The sequence below is a fragment of the Apus apus genome, chromosome 2 (assembly GCF_020740795.1).
Source record: "Apus apus isolate bApuApu2 chromosome 2, bApuApu2.pri.cur, whole genome shotgun sequence".
NCBI classification, from domain to species: domain Eukaryota; kingdom Metazoa; phylum Chordata; class Aves; order Apodiformes; family Apodidae; genus Apus; species Apus apus.
Window position 1 is genome coordinate 15,737,989 of NC_067283.1, and position 18,956 is coordinate 15,756,944.

General features: G+C 35.8%; 1 protein-coding gene across 7 annotated transcripts in view; it reads left to right on the forward strand.

Annotated features, from left to right (window-relative positions):
- Positions 1 to 18,956, forward strand: part of ZNF438 (zinc finger protein 438) — a 50,758-nt gene that overhangs the window by 14,898 nt on the left and 16,904 nt on the right. For 5 of the 7 annotated variants that reach the window (XM_051610527.1, XM_051610528.1, XM_051610525.1 and 2 more), the window contains exon 4: positions 15,764 to 15,820. The exons of the other annotated variants lie outside the window; for them this stretch is intronic. In XM_051610527.1, the coding sequence (XP_051466487.1) occupies positions 15,793 to 15,820 (28 nt within the window). In that variant the 5' untranslated portion in view covers positions 15,764 to 15,792. The remainder of the gene's footprint in view (positions 1 to 15,763; positions 15,821 to 18,956) is intronic. 7 annotated transcript variants of the gene reach the window in all.

Sequence of the window (18,956 nt, forward strand, 5' to 3'; positions counted from 1 at the left end):
CTTCTTACTTTTGACCGTATAATTGACAAATCATTCTAAGCTTGCTTGAATGTAGAACTACTTAGTTGAGCCTTTGGGATTTATTTTTTTTTTTCTTTTGAATTCTTTGCAGTAGCTGCATATCTTAGAAAAAACATGAGGATATTACTCTATTCTGCCTTTCCTATGTAGTTCAGTTATCCAGTATTTCTTCTGCTTTTCAGTTTGTGGTACAGATGCAGCAAACACAAGGTACTGTTTTGTTTTTAAATAGAAGTGACTGCATACTGCTGAAAAATGTCAGCTTCAGAGGTGTCAGGACCGAAGTTGCCTGTGGTGCACAGGCACTGAAAGGTCCTGTGTGCCACCATGCAGCTGCTCTTCTGCTTTAATCTGGAGGATCCACCTGTAAGAATACCAGTGAAGTTTGCTTTCCATGACCTTTGTGCTGTTTTCTCACAGTGCCAAGAAAGATGTGAGGTGGTGGTGGCAGGGATTTTTAGGCTGCGAGGAGCTGTAATGTGCTGTAACATTGACATTGGTGGGTGGGGTTTTTCATTACTGATAACCTCTGAGAAAGTAACTGGAGGTTCTGTGCACCACTGGTTCAAGGAACCCAATTTTTGACACTTCATTCAAGAGTGACCCTATTAGTTTATTATCCTGTTACAGATAATTTTTTTTGTCGTAATCCTAGTCTTATTGCCTCACCCATTTAATTGACTGCTGTGTGAAATTCCCAGGCTGCAAGTAATTCTATGTTATTTACCTGACATGCTGTGCTTGCAACTCAGATACTCAGAAGTCTTCCTAGTAACTGACTGAAAGTCTTGGGAACATGTAACTAACTGGGTTTGAGTTCAGTGGGTTGTACTTGGAAGAAAATGATACGTAGGTAACAAATGGTAGCAGTTTGAGCCCTTTTCTTAGTTTAGTTCTCATGCATACCAATGCCTGTGCTTTACTATATAAATAGAAGCTAGAGCAGTTGGTGTGCATGTTGTTAACAGTGCTGCTATAGTAGTGAAGGATAGGAAGAATACATTTTAATGAAAATGTTGATTTAATTTTTATCAGAAAGTCTTGAATTTGATGGCTTAGTTACAATTGGAATGCAGTCAGTATGCTGCCCATTTCTTGATTGCATACTGTATTGTATAATTTGGAACATGACTGTCAGATATGCCTGGTTTTGTTGTTAAACCCAGAGGGTCTTACTGGTACATTATTTAACACACAGAAAACCAGTCCTGGTATAAAGTATTTACACAGTAGTCAAGGTGAAAAAACTAAACCATGAAGCAGCAAGTGAGTATAACTGAACTGACAGAAGAAGATACTGCTGATATCTTGAAATTAGACTGTTTCTTTGTCATTTTATCATGGCTTGCATGTGATCTTCAGGTACCTGAGATTTTGTAGGAAGATTCAAATGAAGAGGGCTTACCAAAACACATCCACCTGGGTATGTGATAAAAACACATTGCAAGTATTCTAGGCTTCCTGTGCAACAGAGTCGTGGGGTAGAGCATTAGCTAAAGTTCTTTGAAAAAAAGGCAACTTTTGATTTTATATGATGAAATCACTGATTAATTTAGAGTTAGTTGAAACTGAGTACAACCAAATTGAAGTCTACTTTCCTTCTAATAGGATGTATAGATCTTCTTTATTCTCTCTTTTCCTGTTTAGTTTTGCTCTGCTCTGATGAAGACAGTGAGAAATTACACATTATATTGTGATTAAGGGTAACCTGTTTTGACTTTACTGTGTAAAGTAACTAGAATTTAACTGACCTGACTCTCCATTACAAATTTCACATTTGCAGTGGAAAATACCCTCATTGGTAATGGATTTTCTTGTATGAAAAATATGTGGTTTCAAAGTCCTGTACAAATTACCTCCTGCTTTTTGTATAAAAGGAATGTTATGGGATGTAAGCTGGTGCTGTTGATCTTGTGTGTGTGTTGATCTTCTAGTGGTTTTACTTAAACCTCTTTTGGATTTAGATGTCTCTAATGTACTGTAGGCAAGGTGACACATGTAGTGGTGGTTCAGGGAAGAATTGAACCTAATCTTAAGTGTACTTAGTGCATGGAAAGAAGCTGTTTGGTTTAAAAAAAGCTACTATAGAATTAAGGAATCATTTGAATTAGGTGAGTTTTTAAGCTTTCAGACAATGCTGTCAACTGTACTTTTATATCACAGTTCTACGAGCTCTGCCCTTGAGAAGACATGTAAATTACTGCTATGACAAAATGCAACAATATGTCTAGTATTTCATAGTAATTAATTCATTTCACGTATCTAAGGCAACCCTAAGTGCCTCACTTTGAAATTGGTTACAAAAAGTAACATGTAAACAAATTTAACACACATCAGGTATAATAGCACATTCCATAGAGCTGGAGACACTTTGTTTTTAAATGCAGTCGTTTCTCATTTTCAACATTCACGAGTTGAAGTTTAGTCACAAAGTGCCTCTTGACTAGATTTTTAAGGGCAATTATTATGTCCTGGCTTTCTTGAGTGACTTGAACTATATATATAAAAAAACTATTGTCCTTCCTGATGTTTTTTTCTAGATAGTGGATTTGATGGGCTGCTTACCTTAGATTCCACAACATTGACTTAAAAGCGTATTTGTGTTGCACATCAGCTTTTTTCTTGTCTATATTTCATCTCACGTTCTTTATATTTACGTGCACATTACATAGATATATATTTATATGTAAATATATTAACATTGATGTTTTAATAGGAATTGGCTGAAGTTGTCATTCTTAGACAAGTACTAAGCATGCATAAGATCTTTAAATTATGGCAGTCCTTTGTAAACTGACTATGTATGTACTGCATTTTTATTACATCTGTCTGCTTCCTGTATATTTAGTAATGCTTACTGACTTGATGCACATATTTTTGCTATTATTTATTTACATATTTTCATTCCTAGAGTTCTGTATTGATGCTCTAGGAAGAAGGAGAGGTGAAACACTGAGCAGAGATCCCAGTGGCTAAAGGGGAGGTGTGAGGATATTGTGGTAGCACAGTAAAAGGCTTTAGAAATCAGTAATATCAAAGTTAATTTGAACTGTAATTTGTTTTGAGAGGTTCATTATTTAGCAGACACTTATGTTGGAAAGTAAAAGTAATAAGTGGAAAAATTTTGTGCCAAAAGTAAATGTGCACTTTTGGGTACATAATATGTAAACATAGAAAAAATTATTATGGAAGGGACCACTGGAGCTCATCCACTCAAATGCCCAGCTTAGAACAGGACTACCTTCATAATTAGGTGAGGTTGTCCAAGGTCTTGTTTAGTTGAGTCTGGGTTGTCTTCATGAATGAATTCTACACAGCCTCTGGACCCCTTTTTCAGTGTTTGACCACTGTCACTGTGATTTTCTTTTTTCTAATATCTTGATTTCCCACATTTCTACAGTTTCCTGTAGCCTTCTGTCCTTCTCTTGTGCAACCTGAAGGACACAATGTCCTGTTTACCGCATTTAGAGACTACTATTTAGCAAATGAAGACAAGTGGATGAATTATAGTGAAAAACATGCTGGCATTTGTTATATGCCAAGAGAAAATGAAGCATCGTGACAATTTAAACATTTGAGATTAAGTACCCCCACAATTTTTTAAAGTTTTGTGTATAATTTTAAGGCTTTTTAATTACATGGTTTTAGATGAACAGCCAGGAGATTAGAGAACTTTAAAAGATACTTTGCCATTTGAAAAGGGTTAGGAAACAGGAATACACAGCATCTTTATTATACATGTGTTTCTCTTGTGTAGAGAGTGTTCTATTCTTGCCATCTGATCTAGTGCCCAAAGTAATTTTATGCTTTCTATGTGATCTGCTAAATATATTTATAGTCTAAATTTGTTACTTATTGGGACTGCTTTTAAAAATCCTTAAAGCTCATGCTTCTATCTGTATAAAACAAATCTGGTTTCCAGTCTGGATTTTCATAATCTTTAAATGCAGAAGGTGTTATAGTTATTGCAATGGACAGTTTTGCAAATACTTACAAATTTTGTATTTATGTAGCCTGAAATATTGAAAAAATTAGTTATTTATCTTTAAAGAAAATGGTCATCAGTGGACATACATATTTTTTTACATTAATCAAAGGACTGTGAGTTTGAATGGAGCTCTTTGTCATTGCCATAGCATGTTTCTTTTTTAAGATTAATTCAGTTCAAACTTGTAGTGTGATCATTGACATTTACATGCTATGGATCACGAGGCCTGCATGCAGTAAGTGAATTCACACAGATCGGAAATATCTGTGTGAAATGTCTTTGGCAGTTACTATCATTACTTCTTCTCTCCCATTCTCCCTTCCAGTGCTCCAAAATATAGCTGTTGTTCTGCATGAATGAATTTTGACGGGGAAGAAGATTCAGGTTGTTACCATGTACCCATTGTGCATGTAAAAATGCAAACTTTACAGCTCAAATCTTAAGTGATTTCACAATTAGTGAAAGGCAAAAGGACTTCAGGGAGAAAATTGACATGTTAGAGATAGTATGGGGGGATTTTCTGCTTTGTTGCAAGGGAAGCATTGATTTTTATTTTTACATAAAATGCTTTCACTAATGTTATTTGCATGTTAAAACTCCTATCTAGATCTTTATGGGATATTGTGTTCTTTGTCCAGACTGGTGTATTTCTGATATATATAGTGCTAACTTTTTGTAATAAAGCAAAATAATAAATCAGAGGGAAAAAAACACAACTTTGTAATGGAGGTGAAAGTGGACCCAAATAAAATGTAGGCTCATCTTGTGACAACAAAACCTTATAGGCTTTTCTGTGGTCTTCTGTGTTAAACATTCTGTTGCCTTCTTTAAGAGTTCTCACAATCTGGAAGCCAAGTAGAGTGGTACTGTGCCAGTGTTTTAACTGACAAAATATATGGAGGCTTCTTATACATGTAGTTCAGATTCTAGAAACATGAATAGTTCCTTAAAATGTGTTTTGTGTTAAATAAAGGAATATTAGGAGAATTCAGCCTGTTGCATATATGAGGAGTTTTTGCTGTTAAATCAAGAGGCTACTGATCAGTTTCTGAAGCTTCTAAAAGCAAATATACATGACAGTTTTCTAGCAAATAAAAGCCGTGTTATTCTGGTTAATTTGCTACAGGTTTTCTTTCTGATGCATGTAGAATAAATAGGGCAAATGTCTTAGGAACTGTGACCTAACTTTGCGTGGCATGCGCTTATCTCCTACTTTAATCTTTAAAAAGAGCAAATTTCAAAAGCAAGGAATGCTTAAGCATAAGAGTCTGACTAACTTGGCAATTGGTTGCTCATTTAGATACTCCCAGAGCAATTCTTCTCTTAGGAAACATGATTTGTTTAGTTAAAACAAGGTAAGAAGAGGAGTGAAGTTAGCAATACAGTTTAAAGAATGGGAGCTGATGATCGCAAGCAATGTATGGCTTGGAGAGATTTGGTTAAGGAGGTACAGATATTAATACAAATCTGTGGGCAGTAGAGTACAGTAGAGTTCTTTAAATATAGAGAGTGTTCTTGAAGGATACAAAAGCTTTGTAATGATAAAAGTCCAATAATGGGCAAGGATGATAAATTTCTACTGTGCAGAAAAAGACATAAATATTCAATAAATATTATGTTCTTTGTTCAGAAAGAGGCTGGATTATGCTTTTACATCTCACTTTCTCCATCATTAGTGATGAAAAAAAAAGTATTATCACTGTACCACCAACTATTAACATTAGATGTTTTTAAATCTGCTGCACTGACACCTACAGATACTAAAAAAAAAAAAAAGCTTAGAAGTGATACGAATTATTAATTTGGAGTTTTAACGAGTCATGGAACAGTGGAGAAAGGCTGGAGGGGAAGGTGAACTAACGTGCCCCAAATTAGAAAGTATAAGATGAGCACCTTGTAAAGACAGTAGTATGCTGTCAGTGAAGATTTAAAGAATAATTACATAATTAATGCTGGTCAGAATGGGTGAGTCAGCCCCCAGCTTGCATTGCTGCATAGAATTAGTCCATGTGAAGGCCTTCACCCTTGCTGAATTTCACATATTCCTGATAGCTCTCTCCTCCATCCTGTGGCCTCCAGCTCCCAATTTCATATCAATTGCATTCATGCTAGGAGTGCACTCTGTTGCATGATCCAGATGATTAATAAGTTGTACAGAGTTGGCCCCAGGATCAACCCCAAAGACATACCACTGATAACTGGTTGCCAGTTGAACTTTATACCACTGATCACCATCACCCTTCAGCCCATCAGTCCTGTTGCTTTTCCATGCACCTTAACATCCACTCACCAACTTTTCTGAGGATACTGTAGGAGATCATGTCAAAGACCTTGATAAAGTCGAGATTTACTGCCCTCATTTTATCCATGGCTCTAGTCATCACAGAAAGCAGTTAAGTTATTCAGGTAAGATTTACCGATGGTAAATCTGTGCTGCCTGTTGCCATCCTCCTCTCCCTATCCCTCACATGGCTCCGTAACCTTTTTGTGATTTCTTGTCTCTCTTGAAGATTGGTGTGCTGTGTGCTATTTTCTAGTCTTTGGGAATCTGCTTTGATGCCATGACTTTTAAAAGATGATAGAGTGCATCCTTGCAGTGGGACTGACCAGCTCCCTCAGCACTCTTGGATACATCCTCCTGATCCAATGGATTTACATGTCCAGTTGTCTTAAGCATTCTCTTCCTGAATTGCATCTGTTGGTAACGTTATGTTAGTACCTCAGCCTTTTCTGTGCCTTTGGTTGCCTGGTCCCCTTCTCCGTTAAGCACTAGGCCCACATTTTCCTTAGCCTTTTTTCTGCTGCCAGTATACTTGCATAAGCCCTTCCTGTCACCTTTCCCGTCCCTTGCTAGCTTCAGCTCCAGGTGAGCTTTGCCTTTCCTAGGTCTGTGCGTGCTTGAGCAGTGTCTCAAACAGTTAAAACTCTACTGAAATTTAGAGACACTGAATATAACTACAAAAGTTTGAATTCAGCCTTAATGTAGGAGTTAGTACCATTGATCAAAAAAGTAAATGCTTAGTTATTTGATTACCCTAAGTGAGCAGAACTTCTGTATTAGTATTTAGAGACTTGAAGTGACTCAAGCAGTATAGGTGTCCCACAGAATGTTTTTGTAATGGAAAATTAATGAAAAGATACTGTGTGTCAAACCACAAAAGCCTAGTTGCTTTAAAAGCTTGGTCATGCTTAATTGTTTTGCTCTTGAAATACTAATTCAGTTTAGTCTTGCTTGGTTTGAGATCTAACTGAATGAGCTAAGAATACAAATATCCTTAGGAACTGAAGGCAAAGCTGGAGGCCCATAGAGAAAGAAGAATGTTCCCAGGCTTAGCATAGTCTGTGCACCACAGCTGGTTGCTGGACAGTGGCCAGGAATAATTTTGACATGTTTATTTCACATTTTTTCTCCATGAACATGTTTTGAGGACACTGCATTAAGTGTGTCCAGTAGTCCTTGAAGCTTTGTGCCTTTAATGTTTTTCAAACAACAAACAGGGTGGTGGATACAAAAATGAAAACTATATTGGCAAGGACTATTTGCACCATTAAAATAACACAAGATAAGTGAGTTAAGGCAGTGAACCAAGATACATTAGACTTTGATTTATTCTTTTTTGTATGTTTATCTGCGTGAAAGATTTTGTAGTAAGAAGGTATGTTTCAGCAGTACCATTGTGCTGACAGACAGTGATAAATCCTGCAAAAAAAGGTATCATTTAAATAAATAATGGAATATGGATATACACTTTGTCTTGCAAACGTTGTCCTGTACACTGCATGGTTAATGGCTTACCAGTTTGAGCAACAGTCACTATTTTATGTTGCTTCTGGATGCTAATCAATCAATGTCACCAAATTCAGATGAACCTATGGAATGTTTTTATCTGTCTGAATTTTACAGTTGGTGTTGAGAAATGTGTTTATACCAGGTTTACTAAAATATATACTGTGTTATGTTCTCATTGTTCTTGAAATAAATGATGTATCAGTCACATTGGCCCTGCAGTTGCTTTGTCATCTGGGTCAGACCTTTGGGAGCACCCAGCCAGGGAATTGGGGCATTCCTTGCAGGAGAATCCATCAAAGCAGTGACAGTGCTTTCCCATAAAATGAGAGGGATGTGACTGTTTGAGCAAAGAATGCAGGCAAACAGCTGAGCTTCTCTGCTGGGGTCTGTGCAAAATAGTTTGGGCACAGGAGCAGCAGGGAGGGAGGCTGCTGCCTGCTCTGGGTCTGCTCAGCACAGCTGGGCAGTAGCTTCTCTTGCTGCAGTTTTCACAGGAGCTCTACAGTCCACTTTGCCTGTGAAAGTTGAACTGCCCATAATTTTGCAAGGTTATTTTTGCTACAATAGTTGTGTGGTGGAAATCCTTTTATTTAAAGTATAAAACATATGCAATATTCTTTAATACTTAATATTTTTTAATACTTAAGTTACCCACTATCACATAATTTAGATAAAATGTGACCGTTTAACTTTTGCACTAAACTTGCAACTCTGAGTGTTGTGAAGGTGTTTCAGTGAGATTGTTTTAGTCTGTAAACTTAAGATTTGATAATTCTCCCGATTTTTGTGCAGTTTTTTGTATGCTTAGGAGGCAGTAAAGGTGGAAGTCATAGAGGTTTTAAGTTGCTTATGCCAGTCAGATGTTTACAGGTTTTTAAAGTGTGATCTGTTAAGTACACATTCCATTTTGGTGAGTAAGGTCATGTTTGGGAAACATAGGATATATAGTTCATAGTTGGGCAATGTTTTTAATGTCCAGCATAATTACGAAAAAAAACCCCAACTATTATATTTCTAGTTTTAAAAGTGTATGTGTTCTTAAAGTGTACTCAGCACTCAGCTATTGGGAAGAAAAGGTCCTTAGCCCAGAGGCACAGTCTAGGTTAGCGGTGTTAGAGGAAAGTTTGGGAGCAGAATCAGTGTAACACCAAAACAGTCAAAACATCTGATTAGTTATCTGGTATGTAGTTCACAGAATCACCATAGCTGGAAAAGGCCTTTAAGATCATCAGGTCCAGCCTATGACCAGCCCTGTGTTGACCCTGCTTTAAGCAGGGAAGCTGGATGGGATGACCTGGCATGGTCCCTGCCAACCTCAATGATCATGTGAATACCTGTGTACACAACTCTAGATGTTTGTCTAATATTCTGTCAGTTTTATTATAACTGCAGTGAAATAGCTGTTTACTATTGTGATCCTGTTTATCTGAAAAGAAAGCTCATGTACTGCAGCAGATATGGTGAAAGATAAATTATATATTTTGTCCTTATTAGACCAAAACAGTAATTAATTATGAACAACAGCAAAATAAAAAAATCTCACAATTTAATCAGCAAACTGAGAACCATAATGGTTTTCCACCATGGCTGATATTACATATTGCTAACAAAATTGTAAGATACATAGAATCTGTCAGATGAAACCACATTATTGAGAGTCCTGGGAAAACTTAGTCATTTGGACCCAAGCAATTAATTAATGCTTAGTTTAGGACTAGGATAACGTGGCTGGGCAAGGGGGCGAGGGAAGAGGAGAAGGAATTGTGCAGTTTGAATTTAAAAGTACATTCTAGTCATTGCCAAGTAAGAGTGCTAGATTTTTCTGTTTCTTCATTTCCTTAAAATACTAAATGAACTGGAATTTCAATTGTAAGAACTATTGACAGCATTGATTTAATGTAATATCTTTTAGAAATGAAATTAGTAGTTTATATTTTCTAGAACAATTGTTTCCAGCTGCCCTCAGGATCAAGAACAAAATGTAGCATTTCACAGTTGCTTTTACAAAAGGAAGATCCAGGAGTGTATTTAAAAATCAGGAGCTTTGACCTTTTAATACAAAATAATGGCAAAGATGTCTATACAGATGTGGAACTTACACAGGACTCTAGGTCACAGCATTCAAAGCAGTACCACCAAGAAAGTATTTACCAAGGAAAGCATAAAATGAAAATCTATAGTTTTAAATTTAAATTTGGAAAAAAAGGTGTTATTTTTGCTATTCTATGAATTGTCTCACATTAGGCATAAAAGCAACCGTGCTGTTCCTTGCTCTTCTTTTTTAGTTTTTCAGAATGGAGCTGTTTTCTGAAATAAAAGTAGTTGGGGTTATTTACTGTTGTAAACGTTCACCTATAATTTTATTTAATACACATACATTTCATAAAGTGATAAATCAATATTGCTCATTCTTTAGCCTTCTTTTCTCCCAGGTGTCCTTTTGAGAAACTTAGCTTTTAAAATTTTTTTCTTGGGTCCTTGAATTTGATCTCTTGGATATAGTTATAGTTGTAAAAGAAGAATTACTGAGACTGTAACCATATGCTGGGCTGTCTGTAATAGTGCAAAATGTGTGGAACATCCTCATTTCTTGTGGTGTATGTGCTATTCTTTATTCTTACAATTGAAAAACCTTAAAAGTGTGTTTCAAAAGATTTATCTCCTCAAGAAAAGTATTCATTTTTCATTTGCTTTTTATTTTAAGCCGAAGGTTGAAGTTACCCTATGTTGTTTCAAAAATAGGCTTTTATTATCAGCAACATGTTATTGAAAGTAGCAAAGAACCTGTCACGTAGGCACAGTTCCACTCTGACAGATGGGCCCAGTGTCAGCATGCCAGCCAACCATTCCATACATCTCCTCACAGACTATGAAGGGAAGAATTTTTGTCCAGGATTGCCACTGTGGCATTCAGTGCATGTAAGGCTTGAAGTTCAGGAAATATGCTTGGACTGGTCCATTTCATAGGATGACCAAAAATTTAAAAATAGCCTGGGTTTTAGGTTCTGCTGGGTTTGTACTTGGAAAAGTGACCAGTTGCAATGAGGCTTCTGTTTCTTTTTTGCTGTCTGCTGAAGTCACCTAATGGGGTCAGCCAAGAGAATTCTGTTATGGACACACATTTCTCCCTGATTAATTACCTAAGCATGGAAGCATAAGCAGTGTGTAATTTCTCTTGTAAGAAAGCTGTTGTTTGTGCCTGTGTGCATTATCTGTTTGGATATAGAATAGGTGGATGAGGATCTACTGATGCAGGATGAAATCCTAGTGTGAAAATAGGATTTTAATTAGAAAATTTCAAATAAGACTAAATCAGACTTCAACAGCTGAAGATTTGGATTGTGACATGCAGAACATTTTTGCAGGTTTTCAGAAATGCAAATCAGCTATTGCTTGGTTATTGGGGCTTGGGGTTTTGGAGGAGTTTTCTATTTTTGAAAAAAATGGCTTAATGCCTCGTGCTTGATTTTATAAGGTAGCCAAGCACTGCAGGCTTTTGGCAGATGTACTTGATTAAACAAATGCTTTTGTGTGTTACACTACTCAATCTTTGTCTGTAATTTTTACCTTCCTCAGTATTTTTTAATAGCTTCAATGTTTTAATCTTTTATTTGAAGTCTAAACCAGCCTTTAAATACAAACAGGTTTTTCTAACTTTCCAGGAAGTTATGCTGATGTGATTAATTTGTGCTTTTTGGGGAACTTTATTTCAGTTGAAAAGTTACTAAATTTTGCAAAATGATGGTTGCATGGCACTGTCATTTACAAGGTGGCACAGGATATGAAAGAACAGGTGTGAAAAATGAAGTGAATAAAATTGCTTTTGAAATATAAATGGGCATTTCATGGGCTTCTGTTAGGAGAACATCTTGTCTAAGCTGTACTAAGTATTTAATTTTTCTTTTTAGCTGAATGTTTTCCTCTGAAATGAAATTACATAATAATATTTAACTGCCACTTCTTTACATGGCTAATTTTAAATTAAAATTCATAATTAAGCTTAATATGAAATTAGAATATTTGACTTCATGCTTTCTTCCGGTACCAGCACTAACGTTCACTGCATTAGAAGGTGCAGTCATCATTGAGAACCTTTGTTCTTTTAGCAAAAGGTACCAAAAAAAAAATAATCAGTTAGGGTCACAGTGGTTTAGTTTAATACTGTTATGATAATAAGTACTGTAATTACTTTCAGATAGTTCTTCCTTCCCAGAGGATGAGATTTTTTGTTTTGATGCCTTCTTAAAGCATGAGAATGACAGTAAAATTAATGTCACAACCTTTAGAGCCTATTTACGTTTTCTGTGTAGGATTCTAAAGGATTTTGTGTAACATCTAAAATAAATGTCTTAGTATGGACAAGCATAAAATTAGGTTAATTGGGTTCACCTGATATTCAGCTTCAGTCTGTCTACCAGGACACCAATTTCATATAAAAGACCTCTGGGTATCTTCCTGTGAAAATTGCTTTTAAATTATTACATGTATATGCTGTGATTCCTTTGATTGTTAAAGACCAATTTACAGTGTAATTTTTTTCCAGCTTATTTGATATTTTGCTTCTCTGGTCAAAAATACATTTATCCTTTAATTCTGTGGTAACTGAAGGAGTAGTATAGGCATGATAGAGCTTATTTTGTGTCATTAAGGTAAATTTTGCTTTTAATTCTGTCCAACTTCAACTCTACTTCAACTGAATTTCTTGTAATAGGTTTCTTTTCATCTCTGATCAGTCAGCAGCAGATTTCAAGAGAACTATGTTGAGTTCTGGTGTACTGAAACTTGAATGATTTTTGTTTAGTGTGCTGTGGTAGAGTTACAAACTGAGCAAAACAGATTATAAAATTATATAGAATTTTACAAGTTTTATCACTGGGATAGGCTCTTATATTGAGAAGAATTGGTGATAATTTTAGACAGAAAAATCAGTATCGTTCTGTATTTTGAAAGAACCAGTATTGAACTCAGATATACCCAAGGAAGACTGTAAGAGTATTTCCCTCCTTGGTATTCAATAAAAACCATGAGACATCCGGAATTATTAGTGATGTCCAACCTAAAATTGGTTATACACATAAAAGTATAAAAAAAGGTATAAAATGTAGTTAATAATTTTATTTCTAATTTTGCCTCTTTTTCAAACATCAACATATTTTTTATGGGAAGTAGTTGTAGTCAAATGAAATAAAAAAATTCTGCTGAGGGCAAAGAAAGGTAGCTGTATAGATATTATGTCCTTCAGCTTCAGTTCTGTGCATTGATTCAGAAATTCAGAACTTATTTGTAAGACTGCAATTTATGTTTAGAACATGCATAAAATATATGTAGACATTAAGCATCTGTTAAACATGTTACAACCTGGCTGTGAGATGTCAGGAACTGTCAATGAGAAAGGAACACGAGTCATTATACTTGTAGTAATGTTGTGGTGGGACTGCTTCCAAAGCTAGCAGTAGGTAGTGGTCAGAAAATAATATCACTGTTGATAAACTTGAAAAGAGTGTAAAATGCAGACAGGACAGTCCCACTAATTTATGTCGTTTGCTTTGTCAACTCTGTTTGTATTGAAAGAAAACATGCTTTAATACAGTCATATATGTAATGATAGATAGAAAAATGTAAAGGGATGGTAAAAAGAATATTGACCTTACTTCAAAATTTCAAGCTGTTCAAGTGTTCCAAAAAGGAAAGTTAATTTTGATTAAGTATCTGTAAAAATAATGGGCCCTGAAAGGTTCTTCAGTAAAACAGCAATTTTAGAAATGTTTGTGAATGGCTAGAAGAGAAAAAGTTAATTTGAGAAAATGATGTTAATGTTTGAGAAAATTATATAAATTATACTTATTTTTTTAACAGTAGCTGATCAATGTAGTAGTTATTCAAATAATCACTGGATTTTCTATATCAAGACTATTATCCTTCTGCAGTTAGGGTTGAATTCAAATCAGAGATGCCTGCACAAAATGTTTGGGTTTGTATGGTCCAATTTTCTGTCCTAATGTTAAGATTTGTGAATTCTTGGAAGATGTGGAGCTCATATTTGCACATGGAATTGTAAGGTTTATTGATCTGTATCCTGAAGTCTGGTTTGTTTACTGTAATTCTAAGAGGAATAAGTAACCAGAAGTGGGCGCCCTCCTAAATAATTTAATGTTCCCTACAACTAGGAGGGACCATGAAAACCTGTAAACATGTGACTTCAGAATAATAATTTTGAAAACCTTCATTTGAACATCAATTCTTACATTGTTTTTTACAAAAATATGCATTGCTGTAACTACTTCAGTGTGTTTTGAAGTGTTGGAAATCCTGAAGTGCAAGAAAAACTTCTGACTTTGGTTCTGTAAGAAAGGTCTTAAAGAAGAATGTCTTACACTGTGGGTGACAAGTTGAAAGTCCATGCTGCTTCCTGGAAGGGTTTTGCCATTCCAAGATTACATAAGTGTGGTCTGTTCCATTCTTGTAGGTTAGGAGGGAATTGTATGTTAGCATGATATGAAATTACATTTAGGTGAGCAGACGTGTTTGTATACTGAGTCTGAGAGATCCTTGGTGAACTGGTCAGGTTTCATGGACAGAGGCTCCTTGAGGCTCTGCTGATCTATGTGGCAAAGCTGTGCCAGGAGGGGCTGGTTGGCCTACAAGAGCTTATTATATTGCTCATCATAGAAGATACAGGTGCCAAAGTGCCTCACCCATTTGCTGTCTGAAAGGTCTCCTCACAGCAGCCATGCTTTATTCTCTTTTATGCTCTGGTATTGAACTTCCTGGAAATTGAATTGGTTTTATCCCTTTCATACTTCTGCCCCCAGAACCATCTCCTTCCTGGAAACTCATAATGGCTTTTTGAGAGTCAACTGCAGGATAGTAAAGAAACACATTTAAAACTTTTGTGTTTGGTAATTGCATCAGAATTTGTCTTAAGTATTTTTGTATTTATCAAAAAAACTGATCTTTTGGTACATGTGCTCAGAAGAGGGCTCTTGAGTGCATCTGGAATGTTCTTTATGGAAGGGTCTGCCAGCTGTTACACTGGCCAGGAAAGTAAGCAGACTTCACATCTGCACAGCTGGCTCTGCTCATGGGAAGTGTTATAGGTATTCACTGCTCTGAAAGTCTAGATCCAAGTAAACCCTTAGTAGCTAGAGTTCCATCTGTGTCAGTCAATGGACTTGCCTGTTACCTTCCCAAAGACTTCAGCTGCATGAGGCAAACAAGGGGTTTATACCCTGTGAATCTTTGAATATGTTGGTAGTGTTCAGTGGAACCAAACTATTACACAGGCGTTCCAGAAGCTAGACCGTTCCAAGTGGAAAGTAGCACCATTTTACATTGTCATTATGTCATACTATGTCTTTCTTACTTGACTGTTGCATCACACTTTACCAAAGCATGAAAAGCATGCTCTGACTGCAGCGGGAAGAAATAGCCAGGCCAAGTTACGTTACAGACGTAATGCTGGTTTATGTCAAACATCATGCATAAAACGTTGCGATAGGTACCAGTGTCAAATTCAGGAGAGGTGGCAGTGTAATGTTTGCTTCACAAATGCAAGCTAATATCTTCACTGTAGCATCCGTGGAAGATTCTGCTTGTCAGTCAGTCATGTGGGATCCATGCAGTCACATGTTGGAAGGAAAATGATTGCTTAACCCTACATTGTCTGTGATTGTTCAGAATGCATTGTCACATCGGAATTCATGACATGTCCTCTTTTCTGGCTTTAATGGGGATTTTGGATTGCAGGAAGTTTAAGTTAGTTGTATCCAGTGTTGAAATATGGAGAGATGTGTGTGATCCAGAGAAACACTTGATTTAAAACTCTGGTGATGTTTTTCATGAGGTATGGGCATACCGGGGTCCATTCTGAAATGTAATTTTGGAAAACTATTGTCATTGTCCTTTTTTTTTGAATTTCTGAAAAATTATCAAAACTTCTAAGTATTTGTATTTCTTCTTTCCAGGAACGTTGTTTTAACTATTAAAGGGCATAATGCAGAATCCTTTAACTTTTTCTGCAGGTATAGTATACTTTCTATACTTTTTTTGATAAATTAAATGCTTGTGATACAAAATGTGGAAGAAATATCATCATAATTACTAGACTGTTCTACCCTAACCTGTTTGGTCTTTTTTTTTTTTTTTTTTTTTTAATGACCCATTATACTGCAGCATTTATCACTGTAAACAATTCCAATAGCTAAGATTGTGTTCTTCAGGACATAGTTAATTACTGTAACCACCTATAATTGAAAACTAGAAATATATAAATCTGCTTCTTGTTTCATTCAGCAGAATTAAGTGTTCAGGGTTTATTGCATTTTTTTAATCCTCCTAGATTTAAAAACCATTGTCATGAAAATCTATTTGCAAATTACGTTACAAGACTAGCACAAACAAGATAAAAAAGATTTTCTAAATATAAACTTAGATTTTTAGATTTTAAGTGCCTTTTCTCCAGCATTTCTATCCTTACTAACATTTTTTGTGTTTAACTTTATTTCTTCTATGTTTTGTCTATTCAAAAGTCATCTTTTATTGATACAGTTTTCAGTAGGGATGGGTCTTGATTTTTCCTCCTTTATATTAGTAAGGATTTTTGTGCCACAACTCTGTATTCCCAAGCCTCTAAATGTGCAACTAATAACTTTAATTTCCTTTCTCTTTGGATCTGTGACACAATGCTAATGTTTAAATAGGATTTTTAACTTGAATGTCATCTTTAATGATACTTCTTAAATGCGAGTAAATGGTTGATGGGTATGACATGAGCTCTAATGGACCTTTCAGAACCCTTGCAGGTTGTCAGTTATTTCCATTATTAGTAGTTAATTAAGAAAAGCACAATATCTTACTTAACTTGAAGCCTTGAGCTTTTACTGTTGTGTAAGTTTATACTTTAGCTGTTTTGTGAAGACTGAGTATTCTAATGATACTGTAACAACTCTGAAGAAGCTGTTAAATGTTAAAGCCATTTCTGAGTAACAGGAGGAGAACATAGACTGTGAAGCTGTTTGCAAACTTGAAACTGATGAAATGCTTTTTAAATTTTTTTGAAGGCTTTTTTTTTTTTTCCTAAACAAAAATCCATTTCAGTCAACATCCTGTTGACAACTTGCGCACAAAGTAAATTATAAGAGCCATGTTATAGACTTTGGAAGTGAGGGTTCATGTTAGAAATCACAACCAGATCCTGGTCAAGAGCTGTATCAGTGTGAAATCATGATGCTCTACAAATACACCAGTCTGAGGGGTCTTTTTGTATTTTTTTACTATCATTCTTTCTTGTCTTCATATCAAGCATCACTTTTGTTTCTTAAGTGTGTTATGGCATTATTGAAAATGTTGAGGCTGTTAACAATTTAGAATGATTTATGTGCAACAGTAACATTGGTACATTTCTTAAAAATAAAAAGGTTTGAAAGTGAATGGTATTGGAAGCAGGACCATCAGTTATATTCAGTGTAGCATTTTTGTCAGTCTTTCTATACTTTGAAAGTGCTTGTTGTTTTTCAGTTGAGTGTGGAAGTAATGGTTAGTGCAAGTTCTTTGAGTTGAGAGCATAAACCTTTCACTGCTACCATTTGTGAAGTAATAGCAGGAGTTTTGTAATTTCATATGTCATCCTTCAGGGTGTCTGTATTTTTCTCAATTTAAAGTATTTTATAAGAAAGGTGATTATCATTTATATAACAAGCAATTGTAACTCCATGTTCAAACAGATGCACTTTTCTGAAAAAATGATAAATATTTAGCTGCGAGGATTTAAAGTTTTTCCTAGGAATTATGAAATTATCATAGAAATGTCGTATTCTGTCATTCACACTCATGTTAATATTTGCCTGTTGAGCAAGTGCTCCATAGTGATATAAAATACCAGTGGGCCTTAGAGAACTGAAATACCTTTGGCATTGACAGATTTATGAAATGTTTTTATTAAATGCTGCTAATGTTAAATAATTGTGTGTGTTTCACAATTATGCAAAATATAATGTCCTGATTTATCTGGGAATTTATTTCATAATTTTTTTGGTTTTTTTAAATATACAGTGGAAAGATGTATCACAGGCTGAAATTGTAGTTTTGCTCTTTGGACTTGTTTATTTTAATATTTTTTTTGTAAATCATAGGTTTTTTTACAAAGTTATTATATAGTTTAGTACGTTTTTTATCCATGTTAGTTTGGTCATTTGGTGCTGGGAGATCTCAAACTTCAATTAGCCATGTAAATGAGTTTCTTAGCATCAGCTCTCACTTTGCTGGAACCCCTGCTGCCTTTGTATCATTAACATAAATGCAGGTGCAAATAGCATTTATGTACTTTGATAGAAAGCAGTTGGAGACATTTCACTGTGGGACACGACACTTTCAGATTGTGTACATCTGTTCAAATAATGTATCCAAGCCAGTGACATGAATGCAAGGATAAAAACATCTGCCCCTGAGACCATTTGGCATACAGCAGATGCTTACATCTTTATTTATGCAGATGGTTTGTGTGATGAGCTGAGCAATGATGAAAGCAAGAAAGTTTGACAAAGATTTCAGGGTATTGCTTGGGATGGGAAAGTATGTTATGTTGGTAACAGGGCTTCCTTTTCAGATGTCTACCAAAAGAAGAACATCTGTTGTAAATACTGATGTTTTTAGTAATAGAAACCTGTTATTTGGGACATTAACCAGATTAACACAGAATCAGTAATGGATTTAAAATAAAAACAACAAAACAAAAAACTATCTTGCACAAAAATTGTCCTGCAGCTATAGGGTGCTAAATGGTTTAGTAGAAGTAATCACTTTAAACAGGAAGGCCTAACTGCTTTGCTTCAGGATGTTGCCAGGTATATAGGGAACATGGAATTGACTGAAAAGTTTGCAAAGGTAGAACATGTTAAAATAATAAGATGTTAAGTTGTCCGGCGGTTGTCTGTGGTGCTGCAGAAGATTGCATCACCTCGGGGGGGTTCGATAGAAGCCGTATTCGGTGATGCAAAATTATCAGATAGACAGTTGAACCTTCCTGTTGTGTGGAAATGACTGCAGGGTAGTCGAGGGGAATCGCAGGTCTAAGGTGAGCTGGCATTGCGACTCGAAGAAGGAGCAGGACGTGTCCCGGGGTGGCCGGAGGCAGCGGTGACAGGCGCCCGACTCCCCCTG